Genomic DNA, 3305 nt, shown 5'->3' on the forward strand with positions numbered 1-3305 from the left:
CCGGGATATCAAATAACTGGGGGTAGTGTTTTAAGTGTAGGAAACTTTTTATTTTTTAAGTGACAGCCAAGCCGAAGGTCAAAGTTCTAAATCCAAGATGGTCACTAACAAGAATAAGCCGCACCCCGCACCCCTTGTGATGGCAGCCTGTTGGTTTCTTCCAGCTGAAAGAAGCCCCTGCGTACAGGCCCACCGAGACCTGAGCAGGCTAGAGTGACCCAGCGGCTGCGTGGGAAGGTCTATCTTCAAGTCCTCCTCCCAACTCTATGATTCCCGCAAGGCTTGATGGGTAAGAGAGAACCGCCTGGCCTCCATTTTGCTGCTGGCGGTTGGCGCTCTCGGCTGCTGCTGCTGCTGCTGCTGCTCCTCCTGCTGCTCCTCCTGCTGCTGCTCCTGTTGCTGCCATGGGTCGTCGCCCTGCTCGCTGTTACCGGTACTGTAAGAACAAGCCGTACCCCAAGTCTCGCTTCTGCCGAGGGGTCCCTGATGCGAAGATCCGCATCTTTGACCTGGGCCGGAAGAAGGCGAAGGTGGACGAGTTCCCTCTCTGTGGCCACATGGTGTCCGACGAGTACGAGCAGCTCTCCTCGGAAGCCCTGGAGGCCGCACGCATCTGCGCCAACAAGTACATGGTGAAGAGCTGCGGCAAGGACGGCTTCCACATCCGAGTGCGCCTGCATCCCTTCCACGTCATCCGCATCAACAAGATGCTGTCCTGCGCGGGGGCCGACAGGCTGCAGACCGGCATGCGAGGTGCTTTCGGAAAACCTCAAGGCACCGTGGCGAGGGTCCACATCGGCCAGGTCATCATGTCCATCCGCACCAAGCTGCAGAACAAGGAGCACGTGGTCGAAGCCCTGCGCAGAGCCAAGTTCAAGTTCCCCGGCCGCCAGAAGATCCACATCTCCAAGAAGTGGGGCTTTACCAAGTTCAACGCTGATGAGTTTGAAGGCAAAGTGGCGGCGAGGCGCCTCATCCCTGATGGCTGCGGGGTCAAGTACATCCCGGAACGTGGTCCTCTGAGCAAGTGGCGGGCCCTGCATTCCTGAGGACTTTGCTGGCGGACAGGAAGTACTAATGACTGTTACAGTTTGAAAATGCTAGTTCCGTTTATAGGATGTAGAACGTTGCTTTGCGTGTAGTAGAACGTTGCAGTGGGAAATACCTGCTTTAGAGAAGAAACTGCAGTTTATAGAAAAAGCGTTTACTATTTTGATCCACGTACTTTAAATTCTCGTAGTATACTGCAGTATAGCAAACGTTGTGTTTAGTGAAGGCGTTAATGATACTGTTATTATCTGGGATTAAAAGTGGCCAGAGGAGTTGCAAGTTGTGTGTGGGAAAAAAAAATCCTTGTTTATAGAAAAATAAACATGAAAATTGCATTTTCAAGTACAGCCTCTTTAAAACTGGCTTGTTTCTAAATTTGGTTGTTTCAGTATAAACGTCAATATTATTTTTAGAATTACGTGTAGCCTCAGGTTATCAATCTAAAGAACAGTTGGGTGTACTGAAAAAGAATTTTGTAGACAAGCCTTACATTGTCCCGCACTCAGGAGACAACGATCCAATCTTTTTTTCATCACAGAAAGGTTATAGGTGACAACAGAGTTCATATTGCTTGTATTTGAGTCCCAGTAGAATCAACAAAGAAGAGAAAATGACACTAAATCTGCCATCTGCTCTGAGGGGGCCTTGGAGAGTGTGTGTAATCTGTTTCTGTTTGCCCTGTATTAGAACTACATTGATCACACGGGTGATTTCTCCTTTATTTTAGAAACGGTATAACCTAAAATTACTGGGTTTGTACTGTTTAGTTTTGTTATCTTGCCTATTCTTTGATTCAAAGCTTCAGAATCTGAATCCTGGAAATAGAGCATTTGGTTTTCCTTTACTAATGATGCGTTTTCAGAAGCAACGTATTTAATCGAGGCTGGGGGAGTAAATTGCGTAAGTACATTGGTCATTATTTTGCACTTAATGAAAATTGCTCTTCAGTGAAAAGTTACCACATCTCATTTGTCCCTGTAGGTTACTTGTGTGTTTTTAATACTTATTTTAAGTAATGGCAATACTCATGTTGTAGCTAATTCTCAACAAATAACAACATGAGTTCATTAAAAGGGCTCTCCAACACAAGTATTTTCCTCATCTTTCACTTGATGCTCTGAGAACTCTAGGAAATTAAGTCATGTGCAGTTAGAAAGGTAAACTTTAACCAGATACTTTGACAACATACTGTCTGAAAAACCAAAATTGCCTTAAAGATAGGAAAAAGGACACACTTTTGCTTAGGTGTATATTACTATAGCCATTAAATTTCTCTCTTCTCTGTTTACCCTGTTTAATTTCAAAACTCTTAAACATCTAAGATATGGTAGCGCACACCTTTAATCCCAGCACTTAGGAGGCAGAGGCAGGCAGTTCACTGTGAGTTCGAGGCTAGGACAGCCAAGGCTAGACAGAGAGACCCTGTCTCAAAACCCTCTCCCCGCCCCCCAAAAAAGAATTCTGAGACTTGGAATTTTGCTTTCAATAAATTTATAAAACGACAGTTACAGATAATCAGATTTTTTTGTTGTTCTCAAGATTGGTAGTAATGTTTATGTATATCAATGTGTGAGAATAACACAAAGGGATAAGCTCAGAGATAGTGCGGCATATTCCAGGCTATGTCTGGCTTGGTTCGCTAGCATCACAAAAGAAATCTAAAATACTAGCAGATAGGAAAACAAATAAAAATATTTTACATCATGTTCAAAACTGGTAGGTTGATATCAGGGTTTAGGGGAAACGGCTTTGTGCAATATGAGTGTGTGCATGTATATATTGAATATGTATATACATATTAAGACTAGAAATGTGCCTTTGGTTTTATCTCATTTTATTATTGCACTCATTGTGTATGGAGTTCACCAATACTTTTTTAGTCTAGCTAGCTGGTTTGCTCTTTGGGATCCTCTTTAATTGCTTCTCAGGTATTGAAGTAGATGCTGCTATCATACCTTCTAGGTTTTTTACATGGACTCTGGGAATCCAAGTCCAAATGCCAGTCTTTATGTTGCTCAAAAAGGACTTTGAACACCAAGCCATTTTCAAAGATGTTACCCTTCTGTTTTGAAGATCTTACTAAGATTTGGAGGTTCTTAAACAGGATAAACTGGGTGGCCAGTTTGCCTTAGGATCTGCCACACTCTGGCTTCCCAGTGCTTGAATTACAAGCAGGCCACCATGCCTGGCAAATTTCTGGGTGCTAGGGATAGAACAACAACAAAAAAAGGTTTGCTACTTTTCCTACAGTTTTG

The 3305-nt window shown here is 43.8% G+C and overlaps 1 protein-coding gene across 1 annotated transcript; it reads left to right on the forward strand.

Moving 5' to 3' along the window:
* Positions 1-263: 263 nt before the first annotated feature.
* RPL10L (ribosomal protein L10 like) lies at positions 264-1395 on the forward strand. The gene has a single exon (XM_084793707.1). The coding sequence runs from the start codon at positions 405-407 to the stop codon at positions 1047-1049; it is 645 nt and encodes a 214-aa protein (XP_084649833.1). The 5' UTR covers positions 264-404; the 3' UTR covers positions 1050-1395.
* Positions 1396-3305: the final 1910 nt, after the last annotated feature.

The sequence above is a fragment of the Acomys minous genome (assembly GCF_964271855.1).
Source record: "Acomys minous genome assembly, chromosome: 8".
NCBI classification, from domain to species: domain Eukaryota; kingdom Metazoa; phylum Chordata; class Mammalia; order Rodentia; family Muridae; genus Acomys; species Acomys minous.